This window comes from Arvicanthis niloticus, chromosome 4, assembly GCF_011762505.2.
Source record: "Arvicanthis niloticus isolate mArvNil1 chromosome 4, mArvNil1.pat.X, whole genome shotgun sequence".
Lineage (NCBI taxonomy): Eukaryota > Metazoa > Chordata > Mammalia > Rodentia > Muridae > Arvicanthis > Arvicanthis niloticus.
This window is the reverse complement of record NC_047661.1, coordinates 86,622,603-86,649,314: the sequence shown is the minus strand read 5'-3', so window position 1 is coordinate 86,649,314 and position 26,712 is coordinate 86,622,603. Positions and strand designations below refer to the sequence as shown.

The 26,712-nt window shown below is 48.3% G+C and overlaps 1 protein-coding gene across 3 annotated transcripts in view; it reads left to right on the top strand.

Moving 5' to 3' along the window:
• Positions 1–235: 235 nt before the first annotated feature.
• Slc6a17 (solute carrier family 6 member 17) overlaps positions 236–26,712 on the top strand; it is a 47,317-nt gene continuing 20,840 nt past the window's right edge. Inside the window, exons 1-7 of one of the 3 annotated variants that reach the window (XM_076933103.1) lie at positions 236–598; positions 9,717–9,850; positions 17,106–17,478; positions 21,988–22,145; positions 23,752–23,878; positions 24,542–24,723; positions 26,278–26,388. In XM_076933103.1, coding sequence (XP_076789218.1) covers positions 17,193–17,478; positions 21,988–22,145; positions 23,752–23,878; positions 24,542–24,723; positions 26,278–26,388 — 864 coding nt within the window. In that variant the 5' untranslated portion in view covers positions 236–598; positions 9,717–9,850; positions 17,106–17,192. Of the gene's footprint in view, positions 599–926; positions 950–9,716; positions 9,851–17,105; positions 17,479–21,987; positions 22,146–23,751; positions 23,879–24,541; positions 24,724–26,277; positions 26,389–26,712 lie in introns of those variants that run through there. The other 2 variants (XM_034500308.2, XM_076933104.1) reach the window with 2 other exon arrangements.

Here is a 26,712-nt window from a genome sequence, read left to right as displayed (position 1 = left end):
TTGGCCATGGCGGAGAGCATGCTGCTCTAAAGAGAGCCCTCAGGTGTCAAGAGGCTTCTTTTGACAACCCCTCTCCTGCTCCCAGCCCTCCCCTCCTCCTGTGTCCGCCATCAGAGCCTCACACGCAGCCGGGAAGCCTCGCATTGACGCGGGTCCGCGCGTGAGTCAAGCCTGCGTCACGGCGCCCCGCCGCCAGGGTGGCCTTTCGGAAAGCGAGGGAACAGCGCGCGCTCCGCCCAGCTCCGTTCCGCTCCGCAGAGCCGAGGCGGACTGGGCTCAGGGACGGCGGCACTCGGCCGGGGCCTTCGCAGCCACGCGCTCCCTCCGCGGCGGGATCTGTACCCAGGCTGCTCCCTAGAGCCCTGAGCCCGGTGGAGGGCGGGAGCAGGGTTGGGACTGGCGGCGACAGGGGAGTGACAAGCCAGCTGAGTCGCGTGCGCCGGCGCGCCGCTTCGGGTCCCCCAGCCCAGGCTGGGGCCTGTCGCTGCCTGACTCCAGTTGTCCTCGGGAAGGACGGTGCACCTGCGACCCGTCGGGGACCACGGCCACTCGGTGGGAATCCAGGGGCCGAGTCCGCGCGACGGCCCACGCAGGACAGGTGAGTCGCTATCTGCTCCCCGAAGGGCATCCCCGGGACAGCCACTGCAACTTTGCTTGCAGCGGCCCCGCCCCAGCCTGGAAGGCCAGAGGACCCCCGTGCAAGGCGGCGCTTCCTCTGGGTCCACACGACCCAGCGTTTGGCACGGGGGCTCCTCCCGCAGTTCCAGCCACTGTTGCCTGGCGACGGAGGCCCGGGCGGCGACGTTCTGGCGCTTCAAGGGTGCAAGGCAGCTCCTGCACAGGTTGGACTTGAGCTTCAGCTTCTGGAGCTCAGGATGCCTCAGAACTCCGGAGGTAACAGGACAGCTGCAGAGGAGAGCACTGACAGAGGACCAGCTTGGCCAGCTCGGTGGGTCCCTCTGCCTGGGAGCGCGCTCAGGGCGCAGCCCATAGGGAAGGCTCCAGAGCTGCTGGAGACCCCAGCCTCAGACACTCGGCCACAGGCCCGTGACCTTGACGGTAACATTGGCTAGAGAAACAGAACGTTCGCACCCTAGATGAATGTTTAATTCCCAGCCCTGGGGCTGCTCCTCAGTGTATTTGGGGCTACAGTGGAAGAGCCCTTCCTCCCTCGAGGGAAGCGCATCTGGGGACCGAAAGGCAGAGATAGGAGACGTGCACTGGGGGCCAGTCTAGGGGCCAGCTGTCTGGAGAGAGGCCTCCGCCACATTTATACCTGTGTTGTGCGGAGAGGGCTCTGAAGGGATGTTCTCAGTATGTCAAGACTGCTCCCCTAGGGGCGCGGCCGCCTTGGAAGGAAGCCGAATGCTCCATCCTCTATAAAACCCAAACAGCTCTATCATAGGTTCAAGTTCAGTTCTGAGGCCACTCAGACCCAGTTGCTGTCAAGTGGGCTTTATTCTTTGAAAACTTACCTCCTACCCTCTCTTCAACCTCCCTCCCTCCTCCCGTCTCTCCCCCTCCCCTTTTCTCTTCCTCTTTAGAAATAGTTTAATGGGACATGTGAATTAGGGAATTTCTAAGTAGAGCTCCTATGGAAGGCAGTTTAGTTATGAACAAGATGCGGGCTGGACTGGGTTGGGTTGCATGGGGTTGAAGAAGAAAGACTGCCGTTGTCTTTTTAACAAAACCTGCCAGGAACTAAGGAAATCCTGAAATGGCAAAAAAAAAAAAAAAAAAAAAAAAAAAGACACCAAAACTTTAGTATCTACTTTGGTGGGCTTCAGACTATGTGGAGCTTAAACATCTTGTGCTTCCCGCCGTTCTCACATTATACCATGCCCAGTAAACTAGGTACATCCCTTGGGAGAGAAGGACTTTCAGGTCACACCTGGTTGCCCTTGGCTGTGGATGAGGCCATCAGAGGTTGTAGCTCCTGTGTTCCCTTTTCCTCTAATGGAGCAGCTGTGGCTAAGTAGGTGGTTGAGTTGAATAGAGAATTTCTGCAGCTTAGCCTACGGTGACTCAGTGCAGGAGAGGAATCGTGCCCACCAGCACTGATTGGAGTTGGCTTAGCCTGAGTCACACAGAGTCGTGTGTCAGCTGTTTGTGAGTTCCTTGGAGTTCTTTAGCAGGACTCGTGAGCTACAAGGGCCTGAGCTCCAGGTAGTGGAGGGATGGGCAAGTCTTCAGAGTAGATCTCAGCTTGCCTGCTGTTAACGAGGGCCTGTTGAACTCACCATGGGAATGGCAAGTAGGACCAGGCTGCAGAGGGGTCCTGTGCTTGTGGTCACAAGTTGGCCTAGTGTTCTATCGTGTGCCAATATGGTGACCTTGACCACTGCATCATGGGACATCTGATTTCAAAGTTGTTAAGGAGGATGCCCTTGGTGCCATTTTTCTTTCTTTGTGACCAGTGCTAGACATAGCAGATGCCACCCAGATGTTGGGTTCCCACCTCTTCCCTTATGGATCTCTGCCAGAGACGATCTCCCCCACCTCTGCTGTGCTCCTGGGCATGGTGTGTGTGTGTGTGTGTGTGTGTGTGTGTGTGTGTGTGTGTATGTGTATGTAAGAAGATGGCTAAATCCTGTATGACTGCACTCATCACTCAGCTCCAAATGGACTCAATTCCAACTTTCAGGTCTCCTCTGGAAGGGAAAGCTGGAACGAGAACCAGTCTTGTGTGAGGTTAGCAGTGTGATCATTTATAATAGCTCCTGGATGACTCCAATAGAGAGACCTTGACTCACTGGTATTATTTATGACTGTGGCCTGTTCTCATGCTGGGGTACCTGCTGAGTTGACTTCAGGGGTTCTTTCTCTTTGTTTGGAGATGTCTTGCCATCTCCCCACCTACATGTCCTATCTAGAACAGACTTAGAAGCCCCGAAAGAAATGCTCAGCAGAACCGATGCTTGCTTTTCCTGGAGAGGAAAGAGAAGAGTGAGTCTCCCACTTTCTTAAGGGGTTCTGGGCTTCCTGTCCTTCTCTTCCATAAAGTCCCTGATAGAAGGCTGACCTAAGATGAACTCAGTTTAAGAATGAAGAACATGGATGAAGGGTGGTGGCACACACATTTAATCCCAGCACTTGGGAGGCAGAGACAGGTGGATCTCTGTGAGTTTGAGGTCAACCTGGTCTACAGAGTGAGTTCTAGGACAGCCAGGACTACACAGAACATAAGATCCCTCAAGGTAGCAAGAAAAGGTAAAAGGTCCAGGTTGACCAATGAGACTCCAACTGGCTACTGGAAGTGGTGTGTGTGTGTGTGTGTGTGTGTGTGTGTTTGGTTACACTGCATGTTTAGAAGTCAGTGTCTTCCATATCTTGTCTGGAAGTGTTCAATAGAAACAGAGATGAGAGGATTCCAGAGCAGCAGCAGCCTCCTGCCTGCTGCCCCCACCCAGACTCTCCTGTCCGGTTTTGCTGCAGAGGACGAGTCATCATTAATCCCTTTAAAACCACTAAGATAAGCTGCAGAAGAGTTTTAAAAAGAAGGTGGATTGCCTGCCCCTCCCCCCAAATCCCCAGACAAAGTCTAACTTATCACTGGCTTCCAGGCTATGCTGCAAGAAATCCTGACAGCTGAACATCTGAGAACCATGATGGGAATAAAACAAAACAAAACAAACAGACCTTTGCCAGCTTCCCCAGAGCATCGTCCTAGGCTGCTGGAGGGCGGAAGCACAATCCTGGATTGCTGGTATACTGTCCCTGAATGCAAGTGGGACAGTGCTCTGAGGAAAATGCCTGCTGCATCCCATTCCATTCCAGGACCACCCCTGTCTCTCTTCCAACCCCGCCCTCTTTTTCTCAGATAGTGTCTCAGGTAGCCCAGGTTGGCCTCCTACTCACCAGGTAGCTGAGAATGACCTTGAACTCCTGACCCCTCTGCTCCCCAAGTGTCAGGAGTAGCACACACATGATTTTAAGAGGGGGAAACGTAGCTCTGGACTGCAGCACTTCATGCTGTGGCTGGCACACACAGATAATACCCAGGGCTTTTCAAGGCATCCGTGCTGTGCTAAATGCTCTATTTATACAAGCCATCTTATTCAATCATCCCCGAGATCCCAGGAGATAGATAGTGCTATCTGTAGTTTATAGATGTGGATTTTGAGGTTCAGAGAGGTTAACTAACTTGCTCAAGGTCGCTCAGATTAGTGAGTGGCAACCTGAGACTTGGCACTTGCTTCTGTCAGACTTCAAATTTCATGCTCTTAGTCACTATGTGATATATTCTCAATAACAAGTTCTTAATAAATGTGGTTGATGTTTATCAAAATACAGTTTATTAAAATCTGTGGGCTCTGCTCTTCAAACCAGTGCCCTGGAAAAGAGAGAATTAGATCTCTACCAATAGGAAGCTGGTAGTAAATGACCAGACCCACATTGCCAAGGTTTAAGGAATATGACATTCAGTTCCAGGCAAGTTAGAATACAGAAGACACCAGACTCTCTCTTGGTGCTCCGTTGTCCTGCTCCTATCTGTCTCCTCCTGACTTGACCACTCCAGATTTCACTCCCTTAAAGTTTGTTCACTCAGGGCTGGTGCCTGGAGCCAGAAGGGATGAGGCAGAGCAGGTCGGATGCTGCCCTGAGAATCTCTGCATCTGCAGAATCAAGGACAGCAGGAATGGATGGAACTCTGGTGTGTCAGGTTTCCCTGCTGGACAGTGTGCACCAGGGATTTGCAGTCTCTGATGAGGCCCAGACCCCGGAGCCAAACTGCTTACACACAATGTTATTTACTGCAGCTGCTGGCAGGGGCTGGTGAGGGGGATGCTGCTTGCTTCCTGGTCACTATCCAGAGATGATCCTCTTCTTAGGCCTCTACCACTTGTATCCTTGGCTGTTCTGGGAAAAATAGGAGGAAAATAGGTTCTTCCTGCCTATCAGCCTCTTCTCTGAGAAGTTGCCATTCCCAGAGGAACAGGCTCATCCTGTCCTAGCCTGCCTCCCATCCCCAAACCTCCAGAGATCTCAAAGGAGACATTCCTGTAAGTAAGGCTAGAGAACTAAAATGTAAACATTAATGGTCCCCTGCCCAAGCCGACAGAAACTACCCAGAAACCTTTGCTACCCAGAAACCTGTGCTTCAGGGGCAGCCATTTTGTGGAGATGCAACTTGCTGATAATTCTTCTTCCTCTTCTTCTTTCCACAAGTAATTAAAAAAATATTGAGACATTCATCGAAGTACAAATTCAATTATTAAAAAACAAACAATTAGATATTCTCTGTGCACAGAAAGCTCCTATGTGAGAACAAAATCTCAGGCAATATGAATTATCACGGAGTTCTAAAATATTCTTATCTCAGAACCAGGTATGTTTTGTTAGAGAATGGTTCTAGGTCCGGTGAGTCATAGGCTGCCTCACTCTAAAACTTGGAGTTGAGGTGCAAAGACCTATTTCCTTTGTAGTTGTGGTGGGATGGGAGTGAGGCATACTGAGAGCCAGAAGAACCCCAAATCTAAGCCCTGGCACTATGTTCTAGGGCTTACCCAGCTGTTCCTCTAAAAACAGCTAGTTGCCTCACCCCACACCATCATTTATATTTACTGTCTTAACTAGAGTTTCTTATGCACTACCAATTTGCCATCATTATTTTGTTCTCAAATAGAATTCACTGGCCCATACTCCCAAAACTCTGTCAATGGTATTTTTCTCTGAATAAGACTTGTGGTTTAAAGACCCACAGGAGCTGTAAGCAGAGTAGATTGGATGGTCACAAAAGACATGAATGTCATCCAGTAGGTGGTCCCAGCAGGTGCTGCAAGGTGAGAAGTCAGCGAGGACCTAGAGCATCTCTTCTTGTGGGATATAAAGGAAAGAGAACTCAAGTTTTTTTCCTGCTGGGCTGGTTCCCAAAATGGCTGGTGGGCGCTGGGCGCTGTCCACGGTCCTGCCACACCCAAATACTAACTGCTAGTAATTTGTGACTTCCTTACAAGCTAGGAAGAATCTGCTTGACCAGGCCTCCAAGTGCACTATTAGTTTTGGAGAAGGACCCAAGGAAGTAAGGAAGCCCTTGACCTCAGGGAGGTGCCATGGTCCATGAAGTTGTTCTTCTGGGCCTGTAGGGGTGGATTTGGGTGCACCATTTTGCAAGGCAGCAGGGCATACTACAGATCTTCCCAATGGGTGCTAACAGTATATATAGTCCAGAAACCATGATGTCCAAATGTCTTGGAATATCTTGGGGGTGGCCCAGGGTTGCAATGCCTCTTTCATTTACCATAATGTTCCAGACCAGTACTAATTTTTCTGTATATCATGATTTGTAAAACGTTGGAAAATACCGGCACATGAGAAAGAATCTGCACTACAGAGCTTAGTAGATCACAATTTAAAAGCCCAGTTCTTGCATTAATGGCTGGATAACCTTGCACATGATGGTTGGAGTTTCTTTGCCTAGGAATCTTCATCTACCAAATGATGATTGAACTCTCCGTTAGTGAGCATAGTAGGTTGTTGTCTTAACTTGTTCCCAGTAAGGAATACTTTCTTGCCCAGCTGTCCACCAAGCTGCACAGAGAGCTGGTGGGGAAAGAGATCCAACCCTTCTTGTTCTCGGGAAGGAGACACCATGTGAGGACTGTAATTAAGGGTTTCTGATTACCATTTCTTCAAGTGCTCTTCAGAACTCGGCTGGGTAACTCAGGTAATTGGACACTATGATCCTTCTGTATCTCATTGAAACAAGAGAAAATAATGAGTTTAAGAAAGTCCAGGTCAGAAGATTTGGACAGATGCTAGGAGACCCATCTGCCACCCTCGTGAGCCCCCGGGGTCAGGAAGCAGAGAGTGAGGCCTGCAGTCATTCACTTTTGTTTTCAAATCTAATTTTAATTTTTTTTTCTTAAAATTGGTATACACAGAGGTCTTCTGTTCGGGGCCTGGAGTGTCCAACAACCTGGCTTTCTTCTTCAAAATGCTTACCTCATGCAGCAGCCTGATCCAGGTTGCCTCCATCTTTCATCTGCCCTCCCAGTTTCTCCAGTTGTTGAGTTACAGACAGCTATCTATCCTTTTGAAAATAACTGTGTCAGATCCCATCTCAGCTCACAAATCTCTGAGACCTTTCTGCTAGCCTCAAAGAAAGCCCAAACTGTTTACCATGTCTGTAGGTCCTGCCTGCTTTGGGCATTCTGTATCCCAGCCTCAGCCCATCCCAGCATCCCTTACTCAGGGTGCTCTGGTCATAAGCCTCTTTGTTGCTTACACTCACCAAGCACCCTGGTCCTGCCTGTCTCAGTGCCTTTGTGCTTTCTGGTTCCTCTATCTTTGCTGCCCTCCCAGGATATCAGAATGGCTCATCCTCTCTCTGTTTAGGCCCTTTTGTTACTTTATCAGAATGTGCTCTTACCAGATCTGTATCTCATAGCACCCCTCCCCCAACTCCATCCCCTCATTTACTGCCCCCGCCCAGCATGAGAATATAAATCACACAGGGCAGCAGCACAATTTCCTCTGTCTTCTGCTGTCCCAGAACAGGGGTTGACACATAGTATATAGTATATATTGAAAGAAATAAAGAAAATGAAAGAAAGAAAAAGGATGGAAACAAAAACAATTTTAAATGTATTTTCAGTAGTGCCTCTAATTGACAGGAATCTGGGTTCCAATCTTCCAGCCCAAGAGGGCAGTAGGAAGTCATTTGAGTAACATGTCCCTACAAGCTTATCATGTCAGTGGTTCCCTTGGGCCAGTTCCACGTCTATTTCATAGCAGACCACAGGTGGATGTACCTATGCTCCTGGTTGGGCCAAATTCCTACATTTTCTCAACTAAAGGAGGCAACCAGTACTGCCTTATGGGGGTGGGAGGCTCTATTGATCAGAGTCCTCATGCTTTCATACGTATGAATTAGGAGTGTTCATCCCCATCTTCTCAGGTCCAGAAGCTAGAATCAAAAGAGGCTACATATGTTCCCAGAGATTCGCTGCTGGTAGAAGGTGGAGCAGGACGCTTGGCTAGGTTTTCCTGCATCTAAGTCCCAGATCCTCCCATGGTTGTTGCTAAGTTGGGAGTCAGGCCTTGGAGTCAGACTGTGACAGTGCAGATTCAGTGGCCTCCACTTTTTGATCAGGCACTAATTGCTGTATTCCATCATTCAAAAAGACATGTTTATGCTCACTAGTACATCTGAGAAGCAGGATGTAATGTGCAATCAATGTCCATTTCAAAATGGTGGCTGGTCTGTGGCAGGAGTGACCTACTTCCACTGGCCCAAGATCCAAGTATCTCTACCTCAGTGAAACATAGGCAATCCCTTGCAGCCTGCACTTCTTCATTTTAAAATGTGGGTATCAGTGATATTTCCAGTTCCAATCATGGAGGAATTAAGTAGACAATGGCTGTGTGGTGCTTAGCGCCATGGCTCCTACAGAGATGGAACTTAAGCATTGTGACTACTGAGATTTGGCCTTTTTCTTGTATTGTAATGATAAATACTGGCCCCCAAGGTCTAGTTGCCTCAGGGATGAGAGAATCTGCATGTTGTTCCAAATGACACTATGTGACTTTGGCCCCCAAGTTACCTTTGACTGATGAATAAAGATGCCTATAGCCTATAGCTGGGAAGAACTGAGATAGGTGGGGTTTGAGGTTCCTAGAATTAGGGTCTGAGGAGAGCCATGAGGAAGAGAGAGAAGGTGGAGAGAGCAGAAGATGCATGGAGTAAGAATCTTTAAAACATGGCCATGAGGGCAGGCCAACTGGATTTACTAGTAGTCCAGACAGAATATAATAAGTTATAACTCAGGGTTATGGGGAAGTAGACATAACAGCATAGAGGGTAGATATCTGCCCAGCTGTAGTGCTGATTAAAGCTTATTAAAGCTTATTATGAATATAAAGGTTGGTGTCTTTTATTTGGGAAGTGGTCGATCAAAGGCAAGGTAGAAACCCCAGACTGAGATGAAATATTTTCTTCAACATGTGACCTGTGCTGTCATTGCCTTACCCTGGTATATCTTCAGAGGTCCCCCAGAAGACAGCTCAGCACTTACCGCTATCAGTGTGACCTCATGCCGGCGGGGCACCCTGCCACCCATCTTACATACTGAGCATGCATTTCTCTCTCATGGGAAATGGTAAAAAGGAACCCAACGGTCTGGCTTGCACTGGCCACACCCACGCCCATATCCTCCAGTGCCAGTTTCTCCCCCTCTGGACCATCTGCCCCTTTTCCTGCTTCTTTTCTCTCTTGACTACGAAAACAAGATTTTAGCCACCCAGAACACATTTAGCAAACATGACAGGAAGGTGGAGGGCATCGTAGAAGGTACAGTTGCCCTTGGCCTCGTTTGTTGTTGGGAACCGCCCTGTCTTTAGCCCCCTGCATACTCTGTGTCATGTGGTGCCCATCCACACTTATTTTTGAGATGAAGATGAATCCCATATGTGAGGTGGTGAAGGTGGAGTACAAATGCTGGCTCCTTGGAAAGGGGGAAAAGATGATGGATCACAGTCAGGCTTCTTGGGGTGCTTTAGTTTTTAAACTACCACCTGAGGACATCCTTGGGTCATGACATGCTCTTGGAAATTAGAATATTGCATCAGAAAGTGAAAAAAATGTTTCATCTATAAAACTATATCAGACTGGAAAAATCTGAGGGGAATTAAAAGACACAGGTTCATTTTTTTCATATTATATTTATTGAGCATGGATTAATAGAAAAACATCAGAATTTGGTCTCGTCAAATAGGAAACCAAAACTCAAACCCAACAAGCCTGTGACATGGAATGATCAGAGAAGTCTCCATCCCCTGTACTTGACTCCTCGAGGAGTTTCTGCTCTGCTCCCCTTCCCCTCATGTGGCAGCCAGATGTAGCTGGTAGGTAAGTGATGTTCTCTATTTTACAGATAAACAAGGAACAGAAAACTGGCTTCTAAGTCCTGGGTTCGCCCCACATGCTCAGGGAGCTGCATTTGATTAGCACCCTAGTGGGGGCCTGCAGGCTTCTGGTAGGGGCTCTGTGTCTCCCTGGTCAACTCTGCTCACTTTTTGCCCTGCCTCTCTGTTTAAAAGGTAGCAGCTAAAATGTAAGCACAGAAAGGAGCTTGTTCTTGGAGGGTGGGGAAGCAGGGACTCCAGAAAGTCCACACTTCAGCCATGGAAATTTGTAGAGTAACCTGTGAATGACAGGCAATGGCTGTACAAGGAACAGTGAAGGGTGGATAAAAAACTGACAGCTTGGTTCCTGCATCGAAGGAATGTCTTGTTTGGAAAAGAGATGCGGGCCTATGAGCAGCTAGCTGACTATGCCAAGGAGCCAAGTCGTCTTATGGAGTTTGGTGAGAGGGGAAGAGGATAGGGCCATTAGTGTTCACTCAGAGAATTACAGGAGGTGTTACTGAGGTACAGTGAAGAGGTGGACCGAGAAGGCTTCCGGTGGTTGCAGACATAGAAGGGTTTCTGTAGGGGGAGAAATTGAAGGTCAACACTGATGGACACGGAGGGGATCAAATGTCTTGAGAAAGGCTATAGTTTCTCTTTAAAGGGCAGCAGATCTGGATGACGTAGTATTTCTAGCAGTTGCTTCTGAAGACCACATGTAAGGACCAGCATGATGGTAAAGTAGCTTGATGCCAAGATTGATGACTTGAATTTGGTCCTGTAGATCCAGATGGTGGACATAGAGGACCAACTCCCACAAGTTGTCCTCAGACCATGCATGCCTGCACCCATGCACAATACACATGCCTAGACACTAACACAAACACACATGCATACACATAATTATATATATATATATATATTAAAGGCCATGAGTAGATGGCTAAGAGAAGTGAACAGGGAACCTGCCAAAGGTTCCTAAGGGCTGGAGGCAGAGCAGGGTGATGGAGTCAGGGCAGAGATGGACACACCTGCAAGACTTCATGACATTAGGATGAGTGAAAGAGGGAGGATTCAGAATGGAGGTGGTGATCCCTGCAGGCATGTCCTGGGAGAGGAAGTCCAAGAAAAAAACACTACTAAACCATGCAGGCTCTATCAGCTTGTCTTTGGTGACTGTCAGAAATTTGGAGAAAATAATTAAAAAATAATCAGGAAGACAGTTTGTATCTCTGAGAGTAGCTCAACCTGTTTTGAGCTGTGTGGAATCCCAGAGGCTCTGAGGAAATTAGGAAAACTACTGGGGTCAAAACTACTTGTCACATGGAAATCAAGAAGCCACTAAACATCCTCTGAGGGAAAGGGATCTGGCCACATTTTCTTTTTACCACCAGGTGTTCTTGAACTGGACCTTGGCCTTGCCACTTAACGGCCAGAGTTCTCCATTCCTGCTTAGGGTCTGCCTCGGTGTAAAGGTTTTTCTTCAGAATGACTGGGATGATTTCCAGGGTCGTAAACTTTAGGGAACTGGCCATACTACACACTGGAAAATGTGTTCACTGTTGTGTGAATATTTGGGCTGCTTTTCCAAAGATGGCATCTTGTTCACCTGGCTTCCCTGGGAAGTCCATGCCTTAAATGACTTTCTTGATCAAGAGCCACCCCAGATCCAAAGGAGCCAGTCTAGCATCTAGACTTTCCTCTGTGTCCAGTGGCTTTTGGGTGGGGGCCTCAGTGTGGCCCTGCTCACAGGGTGAGAATGGCCATACCTTCCCTGTGGCTGATTACCAAGGTGTTGTGTTTGAACATTTGTTGTGAAGCTATTAGAGTTTTGGCAGGAGATATTTTTACCTGTCTGCCTCCTAGTCTCACTGTATGTTTTTTTTTTTTTTCTTTCTTTCTCTCCTTTAAAGAAGATTCACAGTTCACTGCTCAGTCCTGCTTTTCTCGCATGAGCTATTCTGAGCTGTGAGCCACACGGGTTGCTAAGTGACAAGCTGGCACTGAAGGCTTGCTCTGCACTCCAGCCCCTCTGTGTTGTGCTTTAAGTAATTGAGGCATTCTTTTCAGAGCACCATGCAACTTCATCATCTGATGTGCTGCTCTTGAAAGACTTCACAACCTACCCCAACTACTACAGGGGGATAACTGGAGTATGGTTAGGCTGGCTGTCAACACCTCCTCACTACACTCCAGCAGGATCTCAGCTGACAGAGAGTGGCAGGCCAGACACACTGCAGAACCCACTACACCCAATGCCTGGGCAGGGCGGATCATGCCTTGCTCATACCAACATGCAAGAAGGACACTCTTTAGACATGTGCTGGGTGGTTGCACAGAATCCTCACTTACACACTGGGAAACTGAACTCCAGGAAAGTTAGGCTGCAGGCTGTATATTTGGCTCGTGACTGGCCCTGTGGGATGTAAAGGCAGAGCAGGGAGGGACTGCCCTCTCAGGATTCTAGCATCCTGGTATTTGTCCTAGGCTGTTTTAGGGCCATTGGCTAGGTAACTGTGGATTCCCACACCCTGATCTGAAAGCTGGCATTTAGCCATGGACTAGGCTAGCACATGGACTCCAGGCTTGGGCACTCTGTGTGTGTGTGTGTGTGTGTGTGTGTGTGTGTGTGTGTGTGTGTGTGTGTGTGTTGGGGGTTGAGAGATATGATTTAAAAGCAGTTGGTACCACCTTACTTTTAAAAGAAGCTGTACAGGGCTGCTGAGTTGGTTTAGGAGGTAAAGGCCACTGCTGCTAAGCCTGATGACCTAAGTTCAATCTCCATCCACTGGAAGGAGAGAACCATCTCCCATAAATTGTCCTCTGACCTCCACATGTGCACACACATGCACACACACATACACACACACACACAAATAAATAAGTGCAATAAAAATTCAAACCACATTGAAGATGAGTGAGCAGGTACAGGTTCCTGTGAGGTATGGGGTCATGCACTGCACTACCCTTGGCCTGGGTGCCCTCATCTGTAAGCAAAGTACACACACAGTTAACTGCTTGCTTCCCTGGATTCCATGGAGTGGAACTCAAATAAGAACCCATGGTGAGTCGTGTTTGTGAAAACGTCTCAGAGTCCGTGGCTTCTGTCCTGCATGACAATTCTTAGTGCCGTGAGGAATACTTTGGAACAAAGCTGTGACAGATGAGAGAACAGAAGCCCAGGTAGTTGATACAATAGACAGTGGTGCTGGGATTTGAACCCACACCCAGCGTAATCAACACCTCATATTATATCAGCATGCAAACATGTTTTAAGGTGGCTTCCAATGACCACAAAGACTATATGAGCTGTTATTAATAATAACAGCACTTAACTTTTCTAAGTAATGTTGCTGAGCTTTTGAATCCACACCTGGAGCTGCATGGTGTGTTCTTGGCTTTTTGGGGCTCTAGGGTCTGATGAATGGGGGGTTGGTGAGAAGCCTCAGGGCGGGGGTGGGGAGGTAGCTCCTGCTATGAAGAATGAATGCTTCTGGGCTGCGGATGTAACTCAGTGGGAGAGTGCTTGCCTAATGTCACAAAGCTCTGGGTTAGATTGTTGGCAACACACACACACACACACACACACACACACACACACACACAGAAGATAGAAATTTCTGAGGTGGGTCAAAATGTTTCCCTCAGCCACCCACCTCCATTCCCACTTGCAGCTCACTCTGGCTCTTTCTTAGGAGAAAGAGGGGAATCGTGTAAATGAATAGAAATGAAAACTTGTACAGTTTAATGTGAAAAGTTGAACTGTGCTAGGCCTTCAGGCTGCAGCTGTTGCCAGCTGGACCCTTCCTTTCGTGCCTGCATCTGTGCTGGGCACATTCTTCCAGCCATTTGCTATGCCTCCCAGCAGCTTTTTGGGAGAGGGAGCCTGTCATTAGATGAGGGAGCCATTTTCACCATGAGGAGCGGGGGCCCTTAGGTAACTAATAGGTCTTAACCAGGAATACATAGCTAGTATGTCATCAAGTCCTCCAGGGGGCAGTACCTCATCCAGATGCCCATCCAAGTCCTGGATGCCCATCATGAGTATTCTCTCCTGTCATTTAGGGCTCTGCTCCAGAGTCACCATAGCTACCATGATGCTTTTTCTGATGTCCTCCATCCCCAGCATGAAGGCAGGTGGCTCCATTCCTCCCATGCTGCGTCTCTTTGAGGCACACATCACTCCTGGTCACTACATTTGATATTCATTTCTTCAGTATCTGAGTGTGAAAGAAATGTGAACCACACAGGAGGGTCTGTTTTGCTCACTGCAACATCACTGTCCCCAGAACAGATCCTCGTAAGGCTCCTTCCTGCAACCCTTTCTTCAGGTCAACAGTGTTGATCCTGACTGATTAGTGGGATTCCCTGTTAGGGTGTCAGGAGGACCTGGGTGGGTTGAGCAATTTATTTCCTCTCTTTGAGGCTTAGTTTTTTCATACATATATACATACACACATGCCCATGCCCACACACACATGCATACACACTCATACACACACATACACATGCACATACACATGCACACACACATCAAGTGTTATATTGGGCAATTATCAATTATAGGGTCTCTTAAGATTTAATTTTTCAGAATATGGTTCTGTCGTCACCTGAAAATAATCACTGGGTGTAGAATTTCCTGATTGTCGATACAGCCCAGCACTGCAGCTCATAGGCTCATATCAAAGCTTGCATCCTGCAGACCTCGTGGTACCAGGACCCCCAGGCCCCATCCCACAGAGTAGAAGACACTCTATGAAGAAGTGACATGAGTAGAAAGAAGGTTGTGCAGCACTGGGCGTGACCCTGTGGCTGTCAGTCATGCAGCTGTGGCTGCCCTCTGCATTTGTGCTTGATCTTTTTTAGCATAAAGAGGTGGTACTTTTTTTTCTTTTCACATTAGTGATCAAAGCTGCTACTCACTAGGTATTTATGGGGAATCATGTGCTGTAGTTGTTTAGCATTGAGATGCATTCTGCGGCTGGTGGGGATGTCCCCTGGTTTTGTCCACTTCAAGCCTGAGGATCTGTAAATCAGACCTAATGCATTTCAGAGTGTTCTGGGAAGTTCTATGTGGAAAAAGTAGCTGGACAAAATGCTAAGCCAAAGCATCTGAATGGTTGCAATCTCCAGACCCCCAACTAGTATCCTTGGCTCTAATCTGCAGTAAAAGCCTTCAAAGGTGAGTTGAAGGGATTGAGCAGGCTTCTAGTCAAGGAGACTTTGAATGCTTCCATTTGAGTGGTCTGGGGTCAGGAACCTTCTGCATGTCCATACAGGTACTCATCCTGACGCCCCATGTCTAGACACAGGCATTGCATAACTCCCAGAGTACCCTTCACTTGTGTAGCCTGGGGTATGCAGGAGCTAGGAAGAGAGCCCTGGAGGCGGCTGAGGTCACAGACACACCCTCTAGACACAATGGGATGTTCAGCTAGCTCACTCTGGAGTCTCAATAGAGTTCCTTACTGGGAATTCTGACATCTTTTAGGCAGGGTGACACTGCCCCAGTTCCACCAAAGCCTGAGACCCTGATGTGCTTTTCCTGGGATGGAAGGGACAGTTGCAAAAGGTTCACTGCTGTTCTTGAACAAAAATAGCAGGCTAAGGTCACCTCCTGATGAGGTCCATGGCCTGGCCTGTACAGCTAGCCGGTCCCACAGGCTAGCATGGATGGTTTGCCCCCATCAGATACGTCTCACAGCTTTGTCACGTGTGTAGCAGGGCTGGGATGGTCAGGTCCTAGCTGGAGTTAGCCAGGAAGGATGCATCATCCCCAGAAGAAAGAATGCCCCGTGTCCTTCTGCCACACAATGACCTTGTCTGGGCTTTTCAGGGGGGATAGACACACGAGAAGAAGAGCAAGCCTGGCTTCCAGAGACAGCTTGTTCCCTTAATAAAGTAATTACAGCGCTGGCTAATTTACATCCCTAGAAAGATGCAGGGCAACGGTAGGCTGGGTGTGTGTGTTTAATTTTAAATCCTCCAGCCTCTCCTTAATGAGGAGGTGCCTTGAAATATAACAGAATGCTGGAAATCTTCAAAGCGTTGATCTTCTCGGTGCTTTCTTTTGTTAAGGGAGAGTGGAAAAGACAAATGAAGGATGGCAGCAGAAGGGGAGGGTTCCGCCTCCCCCACCCATGTCGTGCAGACATTATCTGCCATAAAGCTGTCGCTGAAGGATGGAGAACAAGCTCTTGGCTGCAGTGGCCTTCAGATAATGTCAATGCTGAGCAATGACCCAGGATTTGTTGGCACCAAGCAAGCGTTTCTAGGGCTCTGGTGCCAGAACCCATAGCTGAGCCTGGGCAGCTCTCCTGCCAGGGAAATATGAAAGGGACTTAGAAGCTAGTGTTCAGGAGCCCCATAGTGATGCCCACAGAACTTCCTGAATCATCAGTAGGCCTGGGAGCCCTCATTTCTACAGAACTCCCAGTGACTCTTGGCCTGAGGATTATGTTTTGAACAGAAAGAATTTAGAGAAGTCAGACACTGACTTCCTATATATATATTAATTTTTTCTCATGGCTGTAACCAGAAGCAACTTAAGAGAAAAAGGACTTCTTTTGGTGGAAGAAGATCTAGGGGCACCGGCAGTAGGGAGCATGGGTCTGCTTGCTCACATCTGTCTCCACAGGTTAGGAAGCCCAGCAAGGGGAAGCGGACTTATTTTCTATGTTTTCTCCTTTTTTATTCAGTCCAGGACCTCAGCCCAAGGGATGGGATGACAAGCAACACAGGGTGGATATCCCCCAGCCCCCTCTTAAAACACTCAGCGGGGTATTTCACGAAGCACTTCCTTAATCTAACAAGTTGATAGACCAGGGTCCCACCAGGTGGCTTTGGCTAACTAGATCACAACAGAGATAGATGTGAGCCCCAACAATGGTATCTTGGAGGGAGAAGGCTGTGGGCAGGTCTAAAGGTCTTGACCACTCTAGACTCTGCATTGCAAAAGACAGGTGTCATGGTAGATGACTTTTATTTGGGTTTGGCAAATGGTTTTGTTGGGTCTTCCACGGTAAGTTCCCAGCACCTTCTAGTGATACCCAGGTAACACCTCTGGGAAAACAACATGTGTTTACCTTCAGCTGCCCAGTGAGCATCCTGGTGGGATAAAAGCAAGTTCAATACCTGAGACCCCTCTCTAGAGTGGGATATATACCAGGAGTTTGATTTGGGTTCTGTCTGTTTACTTTGGGATCCTTATGTCTGGCGGTGTCAGTAAATCGTCTACTGCTCATCTGCTTTCACAGGCATTTGGATGAGAAAGAGCTGACAGGAACTGAGTCCCACCTTCTCTGTGTGCTGGGGAATAGGGCTACCCAGCCCCGGTGGCACCCATGCCGAAGAACAGCAAGGTGACCCAGCGTGAACACAGCAATGAGCATGTCACTGAGTCAGTGGCTGATTTGCTGGCCCTGGAGGAGCCTGTGGACTATAAGCAGAGTGTACTGAATGTGGCTGGCGAGGCAGGTGGCAAGCAGAAGGTGGCGGAGGAGGAGCTGGATGCAGAGGACCGGCCAGCCTGGAATAGTAAGCTGCAGTACATCCTGGCCCAGATTGGCTTTTCTGTGGGCCTTGGCAACATCTGGAGGTTCCCCTACCTGTGCCAGAAAAATGGAGGAGGTAAGAAAGAGGTAACCATGATTGATCAAAGATATCTGGAAAATGGGCTGGGCTGGGGTAGAAAGGGCCATGCCTTTGCTGAGGTAGAACTGGAGTCCTTGGAGAGAGGAGTGCAGGATTCCAGAACAAGACTCAGTCACACAGTGACTCATTGCTATAAAAAGGCTAGAGGCCATGATAAGAATGTGGGTCCTGGACATGGTCGAGTGCACCCTACCAAGAGTTGTGCCAAGAACATAGCCCTGCTAGCAACACTACCAGCCAGGCCTGGGACCTAGTACAAGCTGCTGAACCTCTTAGGGTTTATTCTGCAAATTGAGCATAAGAGTACTTCCTGCCTACAGGATGGTTGGAAGGATTAAATGAATTTTATATACTGTGTTGGTAAAAACAAGTGTTGGCTGTTATTGTCAAACACTTACGAGATACAAAGTACTATTTTAAGCACTTAATGGATGCTGGGCCTACTGCTAGAAACTCCTCCTAGCTGAGCGTCTTGGAACAGCCAAAGCAGCAGTTTCTCATGGTTCATCCATCAGCTCCTCTCAGCAACCTAGTTTGAGGAAGAAGGCCATTGTCTTTACTTTAAACACTATAGAACTGAGGTACAAATTGGTTGGGTAATTTTTTCCCAGGTCATGTGGCATGAAGGATTAATGCCAGTTACAGGATTTCACCTGGTGGGCCTGGACCTGGCCTGTGCACTTTACACCAGATGGGCTGGGTGCCTGTAGTAGGGTCTGATACTGCACCTGCACACAAATTTCTCTTGGGCATTGTGGCTTGCTAAAAGATTGTCATCAGTGCTGAGAAAGCACCTAGGGTAGGGAGATATTCCTAGGCTCTATCTTTCCAGAGTGTGGAGATTCACCAGAATTTTTCAGAGGCAGACTGGTTTGAAGCCATGGGAAAATTACAAACAATAACAACAACAAAAACACTTAGTAAGCGTGTGCTTTAGGTTTTTTTTTTTTCATCGTGTTAAAATACTCGGGTTAAAAAGCAACTTAAGTGAAGAAAGGATTTATATACATCCTGGTCACAGCCCATCATTAAGGCAAGTCAGGGCTGGAACTTAGGCAAGAACTTTTCAAGACACCACGGAGAAACACTGCATGCTTACTCATGGTAGAATGCTTAGCTAGCTTTCTTGTATAACCCAGACCACCTTCCTAGGGAATGGCGCTGCCCATAGTGGGCTGGACTCTCCTAGTTCAACTATTAATCAAGGTGGTACCCAGAGGCCAGTCTGATCTGGGAAATCTCTCAACTGAGACTCCCTTCTCAGATGACTCTAGTCAAGCTGATAGTCAAAGGATACAGAGGAAAGCTGGAAGCTGCATTTGTGTTCCTGAGGAAGCTGCCAGCAGGAAACTTTATAGCTCTGGAATCCCCTGCTCTGAAACCTCCACACTTCAGCCTGTTGGATGGCTATAGCTTCCCAGGCATTTTGACACAGCTGCTCTCTGCCTTCCCCAAGGGATTGCTAACATTGTAGCCTCTTCCAAACTTTCTGCACGGTTCAGAGACCCACCCCACCCCACCTTTGTATTGGTTACTTTTTATTGTTCGCTTTGTGTTGTTCACTCTGTATTGGTCACTTTGTATTGGTTACATTGTATTGGTCACTGGAATAAAATACTTAACAGAAGAAACTTAAAAGGAAGGATTTAGTTTGTCTCAGGGTTTCAGGGGCATTCTGTCATCATGGTGGAGATGAGTGTCTCTGTGCCCACAGAAGTGCACTGGGGAGCGACGACAAGGTAGACCAAGAAACAATCAGCAATACGGAATCATGGACAGGCTGTAACTCTCAAAGGCTCACCCCAGTGACCCACCTCTGCCAGCCAGACCCCACCTTCTAAAGGTTGTCTATCAGCATTCTTCTTAGTCTGCCTATTCAAAATAACCCATTTCTTCTTCACGGCAACCCTTTATATAGATGCTGGAAATGGAAGAGTATAAAGTAGCATTATTGTAAGTTAAAAATGGGCACATATCAGCAATTTCATATCGTCTTACCTAATATTCTCATTCTATATACATCAGTGATTCTCAACCTTCCTAGTGCTGTGACGATTTAATACAGTCCCTCATGTTGTGCTGACCCCCCCAACCATAAAATTATTTTTGTTGCTCCTTCATAATTGTAATTTTACTATTGTTATGAATAGTAATGTAAATATGTGTGTTCTCCTATGGTATTAGGGGAATCCTTTGAAAGGGTCATTTCACCTTCAAGATTGAGAACCACTGGTCTACATAGCTGACAAAATAATAGCAAAGAGAGATCAGGTCATTTGTCCAAGTTGCAAAGTAGGTGGCAGAGCCTGGATTCCAGTCTTGATGATCTGAACCCAGAGTCCTTATCTCAATTAACAAAAATGGGCTCTTGCTGACAGTAAAATCCTGTCACTAGAAATAAAAGGGGTTTGCCAAAAGCAAGGCACAGGGTATAGGCATGGATCTGGGGAACTGTGGAGAACCAGCCTCCACTTGTGGTTGTGTTCTACTAAACACCTTAATGCCCCAAATGGTGTTCACAGCTGTTCAGTCCCAGGACTCCTGGAAGACTTGACAGCATCAGAAGAAATCTAGTTGTCTCCAAGTCATGTTTTCCAAGATGGAAGAGGGTGCTGCTGCATGTCCAGATGATTTCAACAATGATTGACACACATATTTACCTTTGATTAACCATGAAGTCAGCTCACCTAAGTGTCCTGCCCTTGAGCCCTCTGTCCAGACTAGGCTCCATGTGGTAATGGCCTGCAGTCATGATTGGGATAGAAGGAACCCTGGCCACAGGGAGCCAGTCCACAGTGTTTTTTCTTGCGGTAGACCACTTTCAGAGGCTCTCCCCAGTGTGTGGCAAGAGGAAACATTTATAGGAGATACTACTAGTGTGCTGTGATTCTTACACTCATCTTCCTGTACATCTCGTCCCACCTGAGGCAAAATAAAAATACCAGTGAGGCCTTTTCTTGTTTTTCTGCAGTAGACTGCTTCTATTGCTTCTGTTTCTATTAAAGACCAGGAGGCTGAGTTAAAGACAGACTAGGAGTCTGTGCCTTTGGTTCTTTACCCCTGCTTCCCTCCACCTATGAGCTCTTGATGGGGCATCTTGTGAGTGACAGGATGGATGAGTGTGTGCCTCTGTGGTGTGTGTGTGCGTGTGCATGTGCGTGTGCATGTGTGCTAAGTTAGATGCTGTTCTGCGAGGCTCAGTGGGAAGCTTCTCCTGGAATGTTCTCCCCATGAGTTCCTTCAGCAGATGTGTGCTCAGGTGGCCCCCTATGGTGTGACCAATCCAGGATGTGTGTATGCACATGCTTGCTGACATTGCCCAAATGAATCTGAGGAATACACCTCCCACAAGGTCTCCCAGGATGGCATCTGTGCTTTCTGTTTCTCCTGTATCCCTCCAAACCTGAGTCTGGCCCAGAGGAGACCAATGGTAAACAGCTTCTGTTGCTAACTGATGGATTTTTGGGTCCAGTAGATGCTTGACCCCCAGTGTTCATTGGCAGATGGGGTGTGTGCCAGAGAAGGGTGAGTTACAGGGGATAGAGCAGTGTAGCTGGGGTCTTTAGGAGACTCCTCACTTAAAAGGCTTTCCCTGGAGGTGCTAGGAAATCCAGGAGACAGGGACCAGCAAGACAGTTTGATAGGCAAGAGCTGTCTGATAGTCCTGCTAACAGGGCTATGTTCTTGGCACAACTCTTGGTGGGGTGCACTCGACCATGTCCAGCCGGGGCTTTAATTCTCCTGCTAAATGCCTTGTCACTTGGAATTGAGATCTTGTCTGCAGCTAGGTTTAAGACAGCAAGATTAATTTGTTATCTGTAATCTTTGGCGAGATCATTCTATCCTTTATGATTCCTTTATCACGCTTTCCTGAACAGCTAATTTCTCTTCCATTCCTCCCAATTAGCTGTGGATTAATGGCGAGGCTGATCAGACCCTTTCCCTGGAGAGTTTCCAGCTCAGCTTCTCTAGTTTCTCAGTCTGCTGTGTTAGCATTTGCCTCAGATGTCAGAGTGGGGTGGGGTGGGAGTGAGCCCTTGGGAATGAATGATCAGGATCCTTCACGACATCTGGGTGGGTAGTGGACAGGAATCCACAGAATACCCGTGAGGTCAGAGTCCGAGACTTGGCATGTGGCTCCCTGAGAGGCAGTGAGGACTTCTGGACCCAGCCCCGTGAATGGAAGGCTCTGGCATCCATATGCCCCCTCTTTTCACATCTTAAGTCACAGGATCAAGGAGAAGAAAATCTGGATGTGCCAGTGTTGGAGAGATCACAGCCATGAGCCATACTATTCACAGAGAAGCTCCAGATGGCCTAAGAGATGTGGCTGAGACTGTAGTGTATGGTTCCCACATCCCTTCCCTCACACTCTTGTCACTGTGTACACACTATAGTTGAGACTGTAGGACACTATGGCTCCCCACACACACTGGCTCTCTCTGATCCAGACCTATTCTAACAGCCTTTTTCTTTTCCTTGCAGGTGCCTATCTGGTGCCCTATCTGGTGCTGCTAATCATTATTGGCATCCCCCTCTTCTTTCTGGAGCTGGCTGTGGGCCAGAGGATCCGCCGAGGCAGCATCGGTGTGTGGCACTACGTGTGCCCCCGCCTGGGGGGCATCGGCTTTTCCAGCTGTATTGTGAGTCCGGTGCTGGGGGTGGGTGATACCGTGCGGGAGGCAGAGGGGCCACTTGTGGATACTGTAGAGGATGTCATCAGGTTTACAGGCCAGAGTCCTAGGCCAAGACAAGGGAAGCAGGAGAGACCATCAGCAGAATTACTTACAGCTGGTGTCTCAGGGCCATCGTCACCATATTCCACAAACTGAAAGTTGATGGCACTGCCAGAAACCACATGTGACATTTACAGATGATGCAAAAGAGGAAAAATGTGACATGTTCACAAGAATATCTCGGTCCCTATTATCTGGGGACAGATGGACTCTTCCAGGTCTCCACCTGGAGACGAGCCTTCAGCTTCTTTTGAACCTCATTACCTTTCCTTGGGAAGGGCGTTTCAAATCTATGTGGCTTAGGACCCCTTGCTATTGTGCCATGTAAAAGAACAGTTGAAATACTCAGACTGGAGCCTTATGATCAACCCAGGAGGCCTGAGGTTTTGGGAGACAACCTCATGGGCCTTGGATAGGGCCTTCTAGGCTCATCTGTGTGGCTGTAGATGAACTCTGGCTGAGAGCTGTATACACTTGAGGAAACTGAGCATCCCTTAAAGGCAAAGTCCCCAGGTGCCCACTTTCACACTTGAAATAAAAACTGGAGTCCACATCTGGAAGGGACTGAGGACTCTATCAAACCCGGTGGGAGGATTATCCTGTGTGCTCTGTCCTGTGGTCAAACCAGGCATCACCTGTGCACAGCTTACTGTGGTCAGCTACAGTGTAAATGCCAGGCTGGCCACGTGTGCACATGCAAGAGTAGGGAATACTCTACTTGGACTGAAAACACCACAGTTAAGGAAACGGAAGCCTCTGTGTGTTTATTCCAGTGCAGCCCCTCCGTCTTTCTCTCTGTGTGCGGAAACCCGTGCTTCTTCACACAGGTGCTCACATGAAAGGGAAGACACCCGGCCTCTGCACTCACACTAGCCTAGCCATCACAATTGTCTGGGTTAGCCTGGGCTTTGGAAGGGACCTCTGAGCATCAGGAGCAGATACAGCCAAGCCCTGCCTATAAAACATGGATAGACCCTCCTATTTTAATAAAACTCTGCCAAGTTTAATTGCTGTGTCTCTAGAGGCAGGCTGCTTGAAGTTTCAAAGAAAGAGTAGCACCTAAAAGAAGGGAAGACGTAGGAAAACGGTAATCTGCACAATCTTAAAACACATCTCTGTCTGGACCTATAAGGACGAGTGCTGCCTCCATGGCATGCCTCCATGGTCCTGGAGGGCATCTCTAATTACAATCCTGAGTCGTCAGGAAATGATGGAGGAAGGGCTTCAAGTATCTTACAGGCATTTAAAACTGGAAAGGATTAACATTTTAAGAGTTTATTGCTTAAAGGAGCCAATTTTAATATCCCAGGAATTTCTTTGTGGCCTGCCTGAGTACCAGATGAATCAGATGAATGGGGAGGACTAGTAGCAGGCCCTTTCTGCTTCATCTCATTCCCCTTCACCCCCCATCATGGCTGGTTTTGAGCTGCTAGGCCTTGGATGGTGTGCAGGGAGGTATAGCTTTACCTATAGATAGCCTCTGTGATGATCTTACCTTGGCCCTCATCCTCAGGTCTGCCTCTTCGTTGGGCTGTACTACAATGTGATCATTGGGTGGAGCGTCTTCTACTTCTTCAAGTCTTTCCAGTACCCACTGCCCTGGAGTGAATGTCCTGTTATCAGGAATGGGACTGTGGCAGGCAAGTGTGGGATCCCAGGGAACCCCAGCCCTGGTCTCCAGCCAGCCCTGTCCTGGGAAGGAGTGTAAACTATTTAGTGCTCAGAGTTGCAATTTCATTGGTTCCTTAAATCATTTTGGAGAAAGACCTCACACCCTGATCCTCATTTTTTTTTTCTTTCTCCTGAGGGAATGATCTACTGGCTCACAGAGGTCTCAGGGACTGAATTTTGTTTAGTTATTACAAGGTACTGTGTTACCTCAATAGCATATGTCTAAAAATGATTTTAATTTGTGTGCAGCAGACTATCCCATTTCACAGATGGAAAAACAGATCCTGAAGCCACTTTCCCATGCTCAGACTGTCCATTTAACCAATGGTCTAAATTCTGGGTCTCCAGCCTCTGTCTCTGGGCCTTTCCCCCAAGAACCTTTAGAGAGATTTGGCGTTTCCTTTTGTGAATTAGTGGACAGAAGATGGTCTGGGTGGGAATTCAGCCACCTGACTCTGACCTAAAGCCTTTCAGGGCCCATCAGAGATTCAGGATTCCCGAGGATCTGCCAGCTCATGACGCAGCTCACTCTCAGCTTCCCACTCATCCACTGCTACTTGGGCAGGGTCCCACACAGGACCTGGGCTGGAAGCTGAGGCTCTGTGACCTTCCTGTGACCTCTGTGGTTTCAGTGGTGGAGCCTGAGTGCGAGAAGAGCTCGGCTACTACCTACTTCTGGTATCGAGAGGCCTTGGACATCTCCAACTCCATCTCAGAGAGTGGGGGCCTCAACTGGAAGATGACTCTCTGCCTCCTTGTGGCCTGGAGCATCGTGGGCATGGCTGTAGTCAAGGGCATCCAGTCCTCTGGAAAGGTGAGTAGGGGTAAGGCAACAGGGAGCCAGAGAACAGGAGCTGGGACCCCGAGTCACCAAGGAAGAACACTTCAGTGACAGCCTCATGGAAGGGGCAGGTGCATGACCACTGCAGACAGCCCAAGGACGAGCTTGCTGGAGAGTCATTACTGGGAAGCCTTGGTGCTCATAGTTCAGGCCTGCTCTTCAAACACCAAGGAGAAGGAAAGCTAGAGGTATTGATCTTAGGGTGACATCTGTCTAGATGCTGCCTCCTCAGGTTCCTAAACAAAAGGTACTTCAGGTACTTCAAACAGTTTTTGATGAAACTCTGCCCCTTATACTTTGTATGGGTAAAGGGCTGTTAAAGCACCTGAGAATTTTGACCTTCCCACCCCCGCCCCAGCAGTCCAGTCTCTGAAGGTGCATAACAGCCAAGCCCTAGCCGCCTCTCCCAGCAGTTCCAACCTGTATTATTTATGACTTAGTAGAATTGGACTGCGATAGAAGAGATGACAGACATCTGATAGGCCCCAAATCATTTTACTGACAAGGAAACTAAAGTCTATACAGGGGAAAGCGCCTCATGTAATGTCATACAGCTAGTCTGTCAGGGCTGGCGCTGGAGCCCTGTCTGTCTGTCTGTCTGTCTGTCTGTTGAGGCTCTTAGTTCTTTGTCAGACTTGATGAGTACCCAAACTAAGTTGTAGAAAGCTGGCATCACTTCAGGCACCAATCCCCTCCCTCTCTGGAGGCCACAGTAATAGCTGAGACTTCATGGTGTTTGTCAGAACTGTCACATCTGCGCATCCTTGGTTCTCGCCAAGTATGAATTAAGAATATTACAGTCCTTTAAAGGTGAGGAGATGGAGGCATGCTAAGACTAAGTAGACAGCCCGAGGCCCCAGGATTGGTTGATGAAAGCTCCAGGATCAGTACTCAGGTCGCTAGCTCACAATGCACCGCTTCAGTCTTTCTGCTGTCCTGCCCTTAATATCCCCGAGATTTGTTTTACTGCAGCTGAGGTTCCATGAGCAAAATCTCTGTCTATGTCTCTGTACCAGGCACACAGGGCTGTAGAAAGGTGCATGACATATGTCAGCTAGCAACTAGCATGTGGTTCAGGTTCAGGATCCCTAGAGGCTGGATTCTCTTCTCATGGGCTCTGCTGGGGGAATAGTATCAAGACTTCCTAGATACCTTTTGTTACAGGACCTCTAAAGACAGGGGAGATCCTGGAACTGGGGACACAAGACTGGGAAAATGAGAAGGGAGAGCACAGAATTTTTTTCACCCTGAAACAGCCCTTAGGAGTGGAGCCTAACAGTTCATTCCCGCCAGCCCTTGAAAGGCAGAGCAGCTCCAGGCACAGCCATGCTGACTCCAGCTTGTTCTGCTCCTGCCTGGGCCCAGGGCCAGATGGATGGTGGGTTTGGCTCAGTGCCTGGGGGCTCCAGGCTCCAAGTTCTGCTGCCTAGTATCAGAGGAGGATCATGGGCCCCAGCTGTGAGCAGGGAAGGAGGGTGCCTGCTACAAGAGGGGCTGGCCTGACAGGGGCCTTTGTCTTCTCTGCAGGTAATGTATTTTAGCTCCCTCTTCCCCTATGTGGTGTTGGCCTGCTTCCTGGTCCGGGGGCTGCTGCTTCGAGGGGCAGTTGATGGCATCCTGCACATGTTCACTCCTAAGGTAAGGGTTTGTGGCTCCCACGTGTGGGGGAACCCCATCAGATCCACTGGGCTGGGTCACCTTCATGCAGTTTCACATCCAAACCCTACTGTGTGTCAGGTGTTCTGCCAGCCCCCATGGAGCGCCACAAGAAAAGGGCCATAGGCTCTGTCCTCATGTTTCAAGGAGAGGGATATTATATCAATTTCGGTAAAATCAGAAAAGGCTCCAGGAAAGAGGTGGCATCTGAAATGAGCCTTGCAGAGCAGGATGGGCTTTGGCAAGTACCAGTATGATTTATTAATCAAAGGAAACCACATGAGCAAGGGTGTGGAAAAGCACCAG